The sequence below is a fragment of the Seriola aureovittata genome, chromosome 10, assembly GCF_021018895.1.
Source record: "Seriola aureovittata isolate HTS-2021-v1 ecotype China chromosome 10, ASM2101889v1, whole genome shotgun sequence".
NCBI lineage: Eukaryota > Metazoa > Chordata > Actinopteri > Carangiformes > Carangidae > Seriola > Seriola aureovittata.
Window position 1 is genome coordinate 8,577,921 of NC_079373.1, and position 14,722 is coordinate 8,592,642.

At 38.8% G+C, this 14,722-nt stretch overlaps 1 protein-coding gene across 2 annotated transcripts; it reads left to right on the forward strand.

Moving 5' to 3' along the window:
• Nucleotides 1–307: 307 nt before the first annotated feature.
• Nucleotides 308–7,960, forward strand: LOC130176817 (glucoside xylosyltransferase 1-like). 2 transcript variants are annotated; one of them, XM_056388146.1, is made up of 8 exons: nt 308–649; nt 1,199–1,291; nt 2,131–2,314; nt 2,466–2,597; nt 2,689–2,940; nt 3,655–3,778; nt 3,965–4,137; nt 6,796–7,960. In XM_056388146.1, the coding sequence occupies exons 1-8, from the start codon at nt 432–434 to the stop codon at nt 6,985–6,987; spliced, it is 1,368 nt and encodes a 455-aa protein (XP_056244121.1). In that variant the 5' UTR covers nt 308–431; the 3' UTR covers nt 6,988–7,960. The 2 variants fall into 2 exon arrangements, with proteins under 2 accessions (XP_056244121.1, XP_056244122.1); XM_056388147.1 differs by lacking the exon at nt 1,199–1,291.
• The last annotated feature ends 6,762 nt before the right edge of the window (nt 7,961–14,722 follow it).

The following is a 14,722-nucleotide window of genomic DNA, read 5'->3' on the forward strand; positions in this document are numbered from 1 at the left end:
ATTGTCTGGCTGCTGTGTTCAGTATTCACACAACTTCACCAATCCTCATTTGAAACCACTAAGTTAAGGAGGTTATGATACCATCACTTCTACCACAGTGTTTGTAGACCCACCATAATGGTGCCCATCCTGTGTCACATATTGTGAAAGACATGCATGTATGTACTTATGCACCATGTTTTGAGTCTTTTGTAGCTACCTGACTTAACAAATCTTAAAATATAGCTGTTTAACTGTACACTCACACTTTACTGACAGATGGCTGATCAGACGAAACACACGTGAAACAGCAGTGGGTGGGGCGGAAAACAGTAAACACCAACTGTGCTCTTTGGTTTACCTCCTGACTTGACTTATGAGATGTTAGTACACCGGATGGTAGCAAAGATCAACAAAAATGAATCGATAGCTCAGAAAACTTGAAACGCAAAATGCGATGCTATCTTCACGCATTTCTCTTGTGCATGGTCTTCACCTTCTGTTCACTCTTGTATGTGTTCAGTCAACTAGCCTCCACCTTCGAGGACAGTGAGGAGTGGAACCTGAGAGAACAGGGGATACCCGAAAGGAACAGTCATGATACCGGGCACATTCTCAGGAAAAGGCCAGGACTGGCAGGCCTCCGAGACCGTGAAGAAGGGCTTGACAGGTAGCTTAGCCGACTATGTTGCTTCCCTTCATTTCACAACTGACATGAGTAGTGGTTAGCTGTAGCTACACTTGCAGATGCTATTAAGTTAGCCCAGTGAGGACAAAAATCTTGTAGTTATAGCTAACGTTGCAGTTGAAACGTTTGTTGACATCTCACGTCTAACGTTAACGTTACTTAATTTAGGTTAGCTACCGGGCTAATAATAATTTAACCAAGATGGAGAACTTCAGATATATTTTGCGTTTTAAATGTTCTGTTTTGCACCCACTGTCTTTAACGATATGTGTTCATAATTGCTAATGCTGTCTTTTTATTAAATCTATTAACTACCACCTGTTAGCTAGATAATTAATTAACCATTTACGTTGCTGCTAACTAATTCTCTGCCTCATTAGCTCTCGGCTGGATTTTCAATACCGCCATCTGTTGAACAACTAACTCTAGGAAGCAGTTCAGGAGTGATTTAATCCCTAAGCATCAAGGTCTGATGTCCGAGAGATTAATTTAACTTTGAGGATGGCAAAGCTCACGTTTTCATTCTGACAGGTGTAAATCACTGTCAGTTTCTTACTGGAATCCATATTGGAGACTGCCTGCTGATGTTTGTGGAGTGAACTGCTTATTGGAATCTACTCTTAGGTATGACTGATTTTGTGCATCTCTATAAAAGATAACAGTGACCTTTAATGATCCATAGATTTAAATTTTCAACTTTCACTTACTTCCTAGATCCACAGTTCGAAGTAAAGTCTAAGCCTATTGCTGCTATCTCAGTGTGCCTAGTGACTATTCTTGAGTTGTTGAACTCATAAAAACAAGTAGTTCTATGAACTCAAACATGCTGACAACTCAGTCAGCGATAACCGTTAGTTGATAGTGTAAAGCCATCTCACTCTGAGTACTATTAGGCTGTGCTCTGGGGGAAAATACTTTTCTTTTCATTATATTATAAACATTATCTGTTATGTTTTTCATAGAATTACATTCTTACATATGCTGCCAATATGCCACTGACAGACTGTTCATAATCTCCAATCCCATACACAGTAATGCAGTCATGGGAGGAGCTTTTCTGGATTCAAAGTCACAGTTTTATCTCAGGGTTAGCAAAGAGAATGATAATACAGGTCTTGGGGCATTCTCAAAACTGTCTGACCGTCCTACCACTTGATCTATGGTCGGCTTCCAATACTATGACACATATATAGAGATATGTTCTTTTTAAATTTATGAGTTCCAATCTTGAGAATACTAGTTTACAAGGAACACTTGGGGGCAGCACAAAGCATGAGTGATAGTACATCTCTTCATTAAATCAAATGACAGTTCCAACCCTACAGGGCTGTCAACTGAGCCTGCTGATGTCTCCATAACTTTGTTCACTCCTGCACATGTCACTGAATCCATGCTCTTGTAAAAAAAAAATAAAAAAATCTAGGGTTAATTAGTGAATCATTTAACTTTGTCTTTGCTCTTAGAGAGAGGTCAGGCTCAGCAGTCAAGGAACATAGTGATGAGAGGAGTCACTTGGCTGTGGTGGCCTGTGGCCCCAGGCTAGAGGAGACTCTCACCATGTTGAAGTCTGCTGTTCTCTTCAGCAAAAAGCCTCTCCACTTTTACATCTTTGCTGAGGAAAATCTACATCACAGCTTCAGAAGTGCAGTAGGTGTTCTCCCATTGTTGTCCCCAACACCACAAACATTTTCATGTACTTCTGTATTAATTTGCTTGAGTTTCTTAAAGCTATAGTCCAGTTATAACAGAATGTGTGTAAATTATTTTCTGTGCTCTTTGTTCTTATCTTTTCTTAAAGCTGGACTCCTGGCCTAGGACAGTTCAGAACAAGTTTAAGTCCACCATCTATCCCATCACTTTTCCCAAGGATAATGCAAAAGAGTGGAAGAAGCTCTTCAAACCTTGTGCGTCTCAGAGGCTCTTCCTGCCAGTAAGCCTAGTCATCTTCCATACATAAAGTGTGATTTGCAATGGTTACACATTTTCAACATATTCTGAGAATATTGCTGTCTTATTTCCAGCTGATCCTGAAGGAGGTGGATTCTTTGCTCTATGTGGACACAGATATCCTTTTCCTGCGGTCAGTAGAGGACATGTGGGCCCTGCTTTCTCGGTTCAATTCAAGCCACTTAGCTGCCATGGCTCCAGAACACGAAGAGCCACGCATTGGCTGGTACAACCGTTTTGCCCGTCACCCTTATTATGGCAAGACAGGCATCAACTCAGGTGTCATGCTCATGAACATGACTCGCCTCAGGGAGAAATTTTTTAAGGTAATGTGCAGGTAGATGATAGTTTTTTTATGTGTTGTCATCTAGTAGTATTCAGTATGTAAACCTCTGTCAGCTGGTGGAATGTAATAAACGTTCCTACTTCATGTTGCCAATTTAATATACTAGTGTCTCATTACAGCAGCATTACAGAATATGGAAAAGGACTATGCAGATGTGAAACATCTAAAATGAAAAATAAAAAAATGGAAATGTTATTATTTCCAAGTCTTCTCATAATTTCCAAGGAATGTTTATGCGAAATGTTATGGCTCAAAGTTGATACAAATGTAACTACACATTTAATGCAGGCTGCGTCAGTGTTGATAGGCTGTGTCAGTTAACTTTTGATATTTGTTATAAAGAATACTCTATGGAGTAATATATTGTCATATTATTAAACATTAACATTTTAACATTGTGTTGATTTAGAAATATGTAGAGATGTGTGAAATTTTGAATATTTTGAAAAGTAGTTGTGAATACTAAAGGTTGGGTCTCAGTAGTGGCTGTCCCACCAACATTGACCAGTTGAGGTCACTCTTGTAATTCCTTTCTAAAGCCTCACAATGAGCATACTTGTTTGACAGATGGAACAGTTTCTTTGAGTTGAGGTGAAGTGTTAACAAAACAATTAATTTCCCAGAAATGCAGGTTCATGGTTTCCTCATGCAAAATGATATGAATAATTTAATGTTATGTGTTTTGTCCTTCTAGAATGACATGACAGCAGTTGAACTGCGGTGGGAGGAAATTCTGATGCCTCTTCTCCAGAAGTATAAACTCAATATCACCTGGGGTGACCAGGATCTTCTTAATATCATATTTCATCATAACCCAGGTTCATGCAACCACATAATCACAAATATTTTGAGTTATGAATGTTACGATAGTTCAGAACACCAACTAGGCTTCACTAAAGACCTTTTGGTTGTTGTTAAATCATCGATTTAATTAGGTTCTTGTTGAATGAACTCAGTTATTTAAAATCCTCATCAACCCAACCGAGCCTCTTGCTGTGTTCCAGAGAGCCTGTATGTGTTCCCCTGCCACTGGAACTACCGTCCAGACCACTGTATCTATGGCAGCAACTGTCAAGGGGCTGAACAAGAAGGTGTCTTCATTCTCCATGGTAACAGGGGAGTGTACCATGATGACAAGCAGCCAGCCTTTCGAGCTGTCTACGATGCCATCCAAAAGGTAGAGAAAGCCTCAACTAACCAGAAGTCTGTGGTTTCTCTGAGCCCCCACTGTAAAATAAAAAAATTGTATTCCCTGATGGGCTCTTATTTCTTAACAAATGCCAAGTCTTGCAAAATAATAGAATTATGTATATTCATTCTCCCAAACCACTATATTGAGAGTACTCCAGACACAGGCAAGTGGAAAACTTAATGTAAGTTATTTTTCAAAGGCTTTGTTTATTCTATTGAGTTTTTATAGACTGTCTTTCTTGTGCCTCTGTTTGTTTAGAGGACAGTTGTGTAGACAGACCAGACTATTTGGAAAAACATTTACTAGTCATTATGTCATCAATAGGCATTCCAGACCATTGCTTTTCTCTTATGGATGCTTCCTTCCACCAGTGCTTAATCAATAGGCTGTTAAACATTTCCGTCATTCTGTCTCAGCTCTCCCAAACCAGACAAATCATCCCCACCCAGTTTCGACCAGTGGAAGGCTCGCATGAGATGTTGTTAACTGTAAGGCTAAAATTCATGTGGTTCGTTGCAGATTTGATGCAACCTATAATTCAAGGCACTTATTCTGGCATTTCTTTGGGCGCACTACTAATTGTGGTGTCAAACTTGTCCAGGTCAAAATAGGTCTGGATTCGTCTGAATCATTATTGGTAGGTCAATGGTAAATAATTCGTAAAACAGTCAGTGTCGCCATGACCAAGAATTATTTGACAAAAATAAATATATTTAAAAACTGTATTTTTATGCTCATTTTGTCCATGTTTACTATTAATCATGACTGATTTATGTTGTGCTAGATGATAAAAGGAAAACTTAAATGGTTAGTTAAAGAATAAGACACTGACACTGTTCTATTCCTATTGTTAAGTCTCATTACAAGGCCAAAATCAATTTTGTCCATGTCTCCAAGACGGAGACGAATTTTCTCCAATTGAAGATATAAATCTGTAAAAATGGGTCCTGAATATTTTTATTTCGATCTTTAAAACCTAAATAATTTCTTGGTTGTGTTTTGACACCTTCTGTAAAAGCTAAACATTTCCAGGATTGTAGCATGCTTAAGTTAGTGTGACACCCAGCAGAGCACTGCCAGTGTATGGCATAAAAGAAGGCAGAACCTGTCTGTCAGATTAACTCGAAATGCTTTTCAGCTTTTAGAGCGTAAAAGTCCACTACACATCCATCATCAGTGACAAAGCAAGTCAGCCGCAGAGCTCTCTCACTGTTATGGTAGCTCGCCTTCGATCTGCTCTTTTTGATTCCAGCACACCGGTCAACGTGCAGGCAGCACTGGGTAGAGCAAGGGAAGCTTCATTAGTTGGTCTCCATCCATTACCGCCACAGGGCCCAGCCTGGCCACTATCAGCGCGGGCAATGTTCTCAGCCATTAAGTAAACGAGCAGGCTTCATTATGGGGCACTCGGCCCCCACGCCTCCATCAGTCTCTCCGACAGCACAAACACACGTACAGCATACAAGACAGCACACACCGGATTCCAAATGATTTTAGGAGGTTGAAGAATGCTGTGGTTCCTCATTAGTTATCATAAAATGTGTTCTGTATTAAGTAGATGAATGTAAGATATGGGACTTTGTTGTACAATTAGCTTATTAAAACAGAGTCTGGTCTGACTGAAGAGGGTTTCATCCTTTGTTGTTATAAGCTATGTTTTGTTGAAGCTTTTATCAACTCTTCCTGTTGCTCCAGCTCCCCGGGCCCCCTCCCACTTTGTTCCCACTCAGTCCTTTGAGGACAGCATCCTAAAGCCCAGAGCAGGCAATTCTGGAGGAAACTCTCATTTCCATCCCACCAAGAGCCCAGCTCCCATGGCAGGCTCTCCCAGCCAGCAGAGGAGCTTGCAATAAAGGGCACTACCATTACCCAGCCAAGCCCACAGAAGAGTTGTAAAATTTTTAGTGCTGATGCTAGTTTGAGACATCATGATGGCTGTGTGGACAACGCACCAGCAGCATCCACATAAAAATCAATAGGAGGCTGTTAATGGTGTTTTATTGCCTACCGCAGTATATGAACGATAATAAAGAAAGTGTGCTTTGAGTAAGCTAATGCCTGGCCAACCTGGAGTCAAATGAGTCGCTGTAAAATAGTGATTTCTTCCTATTTACCAAAAGCCTCGACTGCTCATATTAACTGGCTGGAGAGCTGGAAGCTTTATTTTTGCTGTTTACCTGCTGACACAAAAGGATGCAATAATGAAGGGTATCTGGAATTCTACAGCAGTAGCTATCACCACTGCTGTCACACCCTACTGAGCCCATTCTTGTATCATTCTGGTAATAGATATTCATCATCCAAACACAGTGAATTGACAGATATGAATCAAATGCAGAGTGTTATTGTCTTGAGCTGACAGTGACAAATGTGACTCTTAATTCATCTGATTGAAATGCAGTTTATTGTTCCATCATGGCTGTCACGAGAGGAAACAGTAGTTAAAACACATATTTCTGCTTGATTTTTTTTTTTTTTTTTTTTTTTTTCTCCGGAGCAGGAGAAGAGCTGAAATTAAAGTGAAACATAACTGTACAACAGCGGTAAAACACTGCAATAAAGTCTGGTGTTTATGATTATTACCAGATCTCTCCAAATCAGAAATATAATACCTGCATGTTTTTCTTTTTCTTTTCATCACAGTACCCGTTTGGTGAAAACATGGAGGCCTCACTGCTTCAGCCACTCGAAGCGTCGCTCCAGGCCACCACACATACCTACTGTGGAAGAGCCAGCCACCTGTTTACCAAGAGGTTAAAACAGAGTATCATGTCTGTTCATCAGGATATCACACAAAGCAGACAATCAGGTCACTACTTTAATACCACTCCATGAATATCATCTAATGTCTCTGTCTCTGACGAAGATCGCTGGATTGAAGACACTCCTGTGGAGCCAGTGGGACTCAGGTCAGCACGGAACCATGTTTACAAGCTACATATCATTACTGTGGAATTGAGGAAAGGTAGTCTGTGGAACAGGTTTGTACATGTTGGTACATATCTGTCCAGTGAACACACAACCAGATACCAGATCGCAGATCTTTTGGACTTCATACCTGATAAGAAGGAGACTTACTATATTTCAGACAATCAGGTGGTATTATTGTTATTATTATTTTTTTTATTTTTTTTTTTTTTTTTTTTTTTTTTTAGAAAGAGCCTACAATTACTTTTTAAAACTGTCCAAGGTCTTTGTGAAAAAAGAGAGACAGCAGGGTACTTAAATACGCTATTGTTATCAAGAGTATTTTATTAGATTTGTTTTAATATAATTTTGCGTACAGGCTTTGTATTAGTGTTTTTGTCTATGCACTATATCATAGAAAAGGGTACTCATTAGCTGCACAGGAATGTTCTTTGGTTTTTTTTTATTGAACTTAACAAGTTTTAATTAAGAAAACTTTAAACTCATAGATCAGTATTTATTATTGTCTGACCTCTGTGACAGGAAGCACTTTGGATGTTTGACATGAGGCTATCATTTCATATACTCTGCCATGGGAGTTCTCAAAGCCTTGTTTGCTGTACATTGTAGTAGCATTTAAGTAATTTCAGTAACTTAACCAGTATCAGCACATTTTCCTATAACTGAAACTGTGTCATAGAAAGCTAGTTAGTTTCTAATCAAACCAGCTAGTGTCATGAAATCTGCTCCAAGGCAGGTTTATCAAACATTTGCACTATTTGTTAGAGATAACAATGTAATCGATGATTGTAACAATTTAAAATCTGTGGTTTTAGTATTGACTGAAAAAAAAGTATAAACATTCAAATGTATGGGAAATAAATATTTTAAAAACTTTGAACACTTTCAGATGATTAAACATTTTTAAGGCACCTATGATACAGTATGTAGAATTTCTAAAATATGTATGCTCGCTGTGTCAAAGCATTTTAAATTTATCTCCCAGTGAAGTAAATATACACTATGTTTAGCTCCAAATATACTTTATATTAAGAGAAAGAATTTTTAAAAGGGAAGATGAATTAAGGTGTAATGAAATTATTTTCACGCTGAACTGAAATGCTTAAATTTATTTGGGAAGCTCTGTTCTCTGCTCTAGTTTCTTCCATTTGATTTTACTATTGTTACTAATCCTTTTGCATCAGCCATCATAACCACTTTGCATAAACTGTACTTGTTGCCCACTCACTCCACAAAGACTGATGCATGAGCCATGTCCTAGAAGGCAGCAGCAAGCTGAAAATAAGAAATCAATGTGTGAGTGTGAAGACTTCAGAAAGTGTTGTTAGATGGCCAAAAAGGAGCTGATGTGTCTGGGTCAGTAGCCTCTGGCTCTTCATTTCAGAGGCAGATTGACAGACGTGCCTGGAATAGGCAGCAGGTCTGCATGATGAATTTAAAATGGACTTGATGCTAAGGAGCTGTTAGATATATCCATTTTTCTTGACAAGGAATTGCAGAGTGGGGAAAACATTTTCAGTGTTTTAGGAGGAGAATCCAAAGCTCAGTTTCATGATGTGAAGCTGGTGGAAACCTATCACAGCAGAGCGACTCCATTAGATTTGCAATTAATGCTTGTACTACATTGTAAGATATTGGGCAATACCAGAGAACAAAGATTTTGATTATTTCATCTGGGAAACCCTCGGGACATTTGGGTGACGTGCTCCAGACTATATGGACGGTTTATAAATCGGCTCTGTTCCATATTTTTAACACAGAACCTCCATGATAGAAGCTTGTCTACTTTGTCCACTCCCACTTACAAAAGTATCTTTAAAGGTTAATCAAGTGCATATTGTGGTCAGCTCTGTGCATACAAAAAAAAACAAAACGCCCCACACAAAAAACACAAGAGTTCAGTTTATTTCTCTTAAGCGATTATACATTTGCAGGGAAATGCTCACTGATATTATTGAATACCTCTAAGCACAATCCTTAGCAAGATGGATGTTTACAACTACAATATGCAAAGCACATTCAGTTTTTAGGGGGAAAGGCTAATGCTGCTACTGCTTGGTTTTACTCCCCCCCGAGTATAATGGTGATTGAGCTCTCATTCTCTTTCGGTCTAACAGGAACTGCCAATGGATTATTCATGTTATTGCTTGCACTTCTTGGCCTCCGTGATGTTCAATAGCGATTTAAAGTCCAGGCATAAATTAAAACAGTTGGAGGCAAATGGCCCAACACAGAGTAAAAAGGGTCACAAAATAAGGATTATGCAATATTAGCTAGTGCAAAGTCATCAAAATGCTCTTTGCTTGAGGAAAGTGTGGAGCTTACATAAACCACAGTTATGTGCAAAGGACATTTAGAGTTTCAAGATGACAGGATCTGTTTTTCAGTAGGAGTGTGGAGTCCATTACATCTGGGGCCAGACAAAAGAATGATATCTATTCACTGAAATGATGCATATGTAATTTCCCACTCAAAAACTACAATTTACAAGAATATCAAGAGAGGTTTTGTGAGTAGACCATGCACACAATTATCTTGCCCAACTATTCCATGCACAATTCTGCTTATATTGTCTAAATGTTAGATGGGTGAAGCTGTTTATGTGATTTGTAACTTACTCGATACAAAGAGAGTAATATGTAACATACTGTACCTTATGATTGATTGATTTGAATTCTCACATTCATCAAACGAAGCTCCCGGTGCCCCTTAAAGTTTTTTGGGCCCCTAAATAGACTTTGTCTGACCACAGACTGTTCAGAATAGTTTCCTTCTTATGGAAAAACTAAAATGTCAGATAATTATAAGACTTCAGATTTTTACTTTCATTGTATAAGGTTTGTTTATGTCTCGAAATGTCTGTGTTCTTTATGATCACTCTGTCAAGTCAGTTCTAAACTTTTATCTTTTTACCCTAAATCTGCGTGAGTCCATTTTTGGCCATCAGGGGGCAGAAAAGCATCAAAACAAAAATAGTTAAAACTAAAATGTTGGCAAAGAATTACTAACAACCAGCAGAGACTGAGCAAAATGTTCATTTATTTTAAGTCTTGCTTCTGGTCACGTGATGGATATAAATCCAGTGTTCACTAGCCTTTTATCTCTGTTCATGCCTCTACCAGCTCCAGATACCTGGAGGTTGGTAGGTTTATCAGACATATTAGTGGAAACTGCTCCGATTGATTAGAGCAGCTAAAACACAATCATACAGTTCAATAAGAGGAGTCAGTTGGACGAGTTTAACAATATTAAGTGATATTAGCAACAGAGAAAGACTTTTTTGACCAGACTCCATGGATGTGAAGCATCTTCATTAAGAGAAGACCCATGAAGGTAGAAGATAGGACAAGAGTCTACAGACCTGTTGTGGGGATCAACCAGCAGAAGGAGGATGAGTTGTACTGATGGGAAAATGGGTGGTTGTAGAATAGATAGTAGATTTGAAAGACAATATAATCAGGATAGCAATTATATTTATAGAACACCATCCAAGGGTTGGCTGGTTGACTCAGAGAAGGCAGACAGAAAAAATGGTCAGATAAGGTCAGAATTTGTGGATGAATTGACAACATTGAAAAGCCAAAATAACAGAGAATATTAGAGTGGGAAGAAAAAGCAGAAATTCAAAATGTGAGAGAAGATCTTTCTTATCAAACTTTCTCCAAAGCTTCAGTAACTGTGCATCACACAGATCCAAAACAATGAGTTGAAAGAGGCTTAAAACCTTATTGAACTGTGGAGTTGGCTGATGATCCTCTGTGTTTTCAGCATGCAAGCAAGCACTTTCACTTTCACAGTCCTTTTATTTAATATTAATATGAAATATATTTATAATGTAAGTTCAAAGCAGAATTTATGGAGGGCTTCATACACAGGCTTGATAAGTTCTGAGACCTACCACGGACACAATTAAGATTAAGCAAAAGGACTATTGAGGCTTTGATAGATAAAATGTATTACTCAGTCTGTGACATAACGCTACAAGTTTTACTCATCAAGGGTACTTCTAAAGAATGCCTGGTCTTCAATCTGCTCATTTTGCAAGACAGCACTTCTCAGTGAGGATGAGACTCCAGTTAGTCAAGACATGAACCTGACAGTGAGTCATGCATCTTGTCAGTTTGATAAACCGAATGAAGAGACAAAGCAGAGTGGGGATGAGAGGAAGGTAAGAGGTTTATCACAGTTGAATGGACCAGGTAGAAAATCTGTTTTTTCCTTGTGCATCCATCTCTCTGCTCCCCACCTTTCCACCTTGCTGCGGACGGATATCATTTAACTAGTGAACATTTTGATCAATAATACATTTGCCTGCCCTGCTGAGACAGGTATAATTGTGCTGATATGTCAGGGTTTAAAACAATTAATGTAATTTACCGTTGAGCATTAGCTATGCATGGATCCTTCGGTATCATGCTGAGAAGTGAATTTGCCGCTGTAAGCAGAACGCGATGAGAAATATGCATATGCAAATACAATGAAATAGCTAGTTCGGTGCCTATAGACAGATATGGATGTCATCTTGTCAAGAAATGAAGTTCAATTTCACCAATTTATGAGAAGGTATCTGTATATGGTCTGGATGCTGACTAAGCTTTCTTCTGTCCTTCATTTGGCAAAATGTCTCATGTCTGTGCAGTTATTGATAGACTGTACTGTAAATTGAGATTCTTCCTAATGTCCTAAATGTTGGAAGAAGATTAAAAGTCTACAGCTATGCTAGCAGCTCTAGGAGGCTGTACGTACACAACAATGCTTTGAGTAAACATGGCAAAATGCTCACAGTGACAATGCTAACATGCTGAAGTTTAGCAGGTATTTATCATGTTCACTATCTTCATTTGGTGTGCTAATATTTGCCAATTAGTGCTAAACACAAAGTACAGCTGAGGCTGGAAATGTCAACTTGTTTTCTTATTTGGTCATAAACCAAAGTACTGGACTCTGTACAGTTTTGACCACTGAAGATGCTAGCTGAAATGTTATGGGTAAACTACATTAGTATAATTCATCCTGAGTGGGACATGAATGTCTACCAAATTACTACAATCAATCCTTTAGTTGTTCATTCAAAAGTTCATGCAAAAGTTTTTGCCATGCATACAATAGTTGTTGAAGTATTTAATTCTGGACTAAAGTAGTGGACTGACCAACTGACAGACCGACATTGCCATTCCTACAGCCATGCACCTAGCTAGCAAAAAATCTAGCTTATTCCTGGATTTGCGTTTCTAAACGAGCAGTTCAAATTCTGTTGTAGCCAATTCCTTAAATTTATTCCACAAAGAAGAGGAGGCGAACTAGATTAATGACACGTCACTTTACAGCTACACTGTGTGTGAATCAATGTTTCAACAAATAATCCATACCCTAGCTACCTGAGGGTGGTGGCTCCTCTCCTCTCACTCAGCAGCCATAAACAACGGCTCAAAGAGCTTCCACATTGAGCCCAAGGGCTCTTGACTCCACCGCCATCACATACACGATAGCGAGGCATGTTTTATAGATGCATAACATTAAAACACAAAAATAAGGATGTTATTACTCAGTCTCACTCTTATATTGGCATTTTATGGCCCAGTTGGTCATTGAGATTGAAGTAATACCATCTGTATTACCACTCATAAAAGAAGATATCAATCACTTCAACTGACCTTTTTTCCCCCTGATAAAGTGTCTCATCAATGAGCTGCATCCTGGTGCCTGAGGGCTAAAGGACTGTTGGTTGATTTCAATGCCATGCCAAGTATTGTTAGTGAACAATATGCCCGGAGATTCAATATTCTGCACTTTCTTGATTGCATAGACACCACTGACAAGCAGCATTAATGGACTGAGCATGTGATTCACAGTCACTGATTGACTGCACCGACTATTACAGGCATCCACATTCATGCACCACCATGACAGCAGCATCAGTGGCCATAAATTGTCTGTGACTTGGCCAAATGCCATGTGTTTGTGTTGTTTGTTTGCATGCAAATGAATGCGTGATTATGTCTGTGTGTATGATTATTGACTTTTGGGAGACATTCCTAAGACTTTTGTTTACAGGAGTTCTCCTGGAGCCCCTGTAGCCTAGTGGCAATTCTCTCACCACAGTGACTTCAGTTAAAGTGTGTGTCATTTTATTTTTTATTTAAGTTGTTTTAATTGCTTAATAATTACAGTAAACTTGTATGTGCACATTGTTTTGTTCATATTAGCTGTCTTTTCCTTCTGTCTTTTCAGTCCCTGGAGTCCTCAACCTCATATATAGTAGGTCATTTAATTGTCTTCCACATGCATCCCTCCTTCACTGGCATTTCCTAATGAATTTATCGTTCCCAGGCCCACACACAGAAGTTGCCTCATTGACTATTGGAGCAGCTCGACCTGTGTGTGGAGCCTTTAATTGTTTTTCCTAGATTCTGACAGCCGATGACACATGATGGATTTGCCAGAACACTTATCTCTGACACGGAAAAGGGCAATCTGTGTATACCTTGAAAAACATTCACGGTCAAATGAGAACTTCTGCAAAGTGTGGCTTAGTCAGACCAAACAAAATTTTTAATGGGTGGATTTCCAAGCTTGGTTTTAGACCAGAGAAGTGCTCTCATTTGGAGTTGAAAGTGCATTCAAAAGAAATCCCCCAGGCTAAATGGGCTGTTCCACAAACTCCACAATTTACCACAAATCTCTCTCCACCTCATGAACTGTTGGCTGTGATGGAAGTATTAAATGAGCTGGGGGTTTCTGGAAGAACGTAGACATGCCCCTCATGTGAAACCTATTATAAAAACCTAATCTCAAACTAATTTAGCATTCTATTTCTTGCACTCTGAGGCATTTGTAACACTGAAATAGATTAATCAGACACATTACAACAACAATGCAATTTAAGGTTACCTAGCTGCAAAATGCATAATGAGCTGTAGGATACAACTAAGGAATATTGCACAAATTGCTCCAAGAAAGCCATTTTTCAGATCCCCTTATTATTTTCAAGGGCACTTTGACCACCAAAACACAGAGATGGCTCCTCATCAAAGCTCCTACAAGTCATTATCATTATTTATGCATGCTTGGAGGAGTGAAGGGCCTAATTTTTCAGTGATATGACTGATAGTAGTTGAGTGTAGGTTACACCAAGCTTAGATAGAATATTTCTCAAGAAAACCTCATTCTGACTGAAGCAGATTGAATTTTATAATGTGAATTTCACCAAACTCAAAGTCCATTCCTCACCTCCTCCAGGAAGACATTTTACTGGGTAGCTTCAGTTTTAAGTTTTTACAGCAGCTGCTGCTGTGTGATCCCATAAACAAGTAGCTTTATCACTTTCAATAATGCAGTATGTCCCACTGACTTTAGCACCCTGAAAAAAAAGACATTTTGTGGGGTCCTGCTAGAAACCAGACAGTGCTCTGCACAGGCCAAAACAGTCAGTCCCAGATAACCACAAATTAATTTAGCCAGTACCGTAATCCAGGAGTGAAGGAAGTACTCCAATCCTTGACTCAAGTCAAAGAACCAGTACAACAGTGTAAAAATCACAAAATCACAAAAAAGTTATTCATTCACATTCAAAAAGTCATAGAGTATAAGAGTCAAAAAGTAAAGAAATATTATTAGCAAAATGCACTTAAATGATTGAAAG

Excerpts from the sequence above, each read along its gene's own strand:
- LOC130176817 (XM_056388146.1), top strand. The coding sequence starts at position 432 with ATGCGATGCTATCTTCACGCATTTCTCTTGTGCATGGTCTTCACCTTC. Across the intron at positions 650-1,198 it reads CGTGAAGAAGGGCTTGACAG|GTGTAAATCACTGTCAGTTT; the intron begins GTAGCTTAGCCG and ends TCATTCTGACAG. Across the intron at positions 2,315-2,465 it reads ATCACAGCTTCAGAAGTGCA|CTGGACTCCTGGCCTAGGAC; the intron begins GTAGGTGTTCTC and ends CTTTTCTTAAAG.